Raw genomic sequence first — 1,291 nt, forward strand, 5'->3', positions numbered from 1 at the left:
TTTGCCCAAGAAGATGCAACTGGTGTGTGGTTAACTTAGAATTCCAATCTTCTTTTAATCTTCTTTGACTCCGAAGTCCATGTTTCTCAACACTGTACCATAGTGCTTTTGTAAAACTACTTGTGCTTTATATGTGATTTCACCTAATGATCAGTAGTGGTGGTGTTTTTTTTTTTCTTTCTTTCTTTTTTTAAATAGAGATTAAAGTGAACATGGGACAAAGCTATGATTCTAGCGTGATGTAGACTTGTAGTCATAGGTTTTTCAGCTGCCATTCAGTCTCTTTGACACTCATTGTCTTTGTCTGTAAGATAAGGGTGTTTATAACTAACCCTAGAGTTTTGGAGATAATCAAATTGCACATTTTTCTGTACTTAACTAATATGTAGTATGTTTATACTTAGGTGGCAGTTTGTATAAAGGAAGCACTGGGACTTGTGGCCACACCTTCCAAGAATAAAAATGTATTTAAAATATGGAACCACCATGTAAGTTATGTGAAGAAGAACAAGAGCCAGAACTCCCAAAAAGCGAGGGAGAAACCAAGCAAGTAGATGATGATGCTGCTGAACTGATCTTGGTTGGAGTGGAACATGTAAATGAAGATGCTGATGTGATCTTTATTGGGATGACCTCAGCTTCAAAACCAGTTGTTTCAAACATACTGAACAGACTCACCCCGGGTTCTTGGTCAAGGAGAAAAAGGTATGGTCACTTCAGGAAAGGTAACACTCACAAATTACAGCCTGTTAGTCATGTGACTCCTACATTAGAAGCAAAGACTGTCTTGACAGTTTCTGCCTCTGAATCAAGATCAACAGGTAGTCCTATTATTATTGAGCCTTTGTCTCAAGCTGATGATAAAAATATTTCATCACAGATAGTACCTAATAGCTTCTCAGAGGAGTTACGTTCTTCTTTGATTACCTTCACAAGTTCATTGCAGCATCCAGTAGCAACAGCAGTTTCTGCAGAAGATATGAATAAAAGTCCTCATGTATCAAAGCGAGTTTTCACTTCTGAAACAAATAGCACAAATCCCAAAAGTCCTAAACTCACACAGCCTTTAAATGCCTCAGCTGCTGGAAAGTTCTAAGAAATGTCAAGTTTATGAATCACATGAAGCACCACTTGGAACTTGAGAGGCAGAGAGGTGACAGCTGGAAAAACCACACCACCTGCCAGCACTGCCACCGCCAGTTTCCTACTCCCTTCCAGCTGCAGTGTCACGTTGAAAGTGTCCCCACTCCCCAGGAGCCCTCCGCAGTCTGTCAAATCTGTGAATTGTCCT

At 39.9% G+C, this 1,291-nt stretch overlaps 1 protein-coding gene across 1 annotated transcript; it reads left to right on the forward strand.

The window, feature by feature from the left end:
- Positions 1-475: 475 nt before the first annotated feature.
- Positions 476-1,096, forward strand: LOC120860109 (zinc finger protein 280B-like). The gene has a single exon (XM_040235928.1). It carries the CDS (start codon positions 476-478, stop codon positions 1,094-1,096), a length of 621 nt encoding a protein of 206 aa, XP_040091862.1.
- The last annotated feature ends 195 nt before the right edge of the window (positions 1,097-1,291 follow it).

The sequence above is a fragment of the Oryx dammah genome, unplaced genomic scaffold (assembly GCF_014754425.2).
Source record: "Oryx dammah isolate SB20612 unplaced genomic scaffold, SCBI_Odam_1.1 HiC_scaffold_8944, whole genome shotgun sequence".
In the NCBI taxonomy this organism is placed as follows: domain Eukaryota; kingdom Metazoa; phylum Chordata; class Mammalia; order Artiodactyla; family Bovidae; genus Oryx; species Oryx dammah.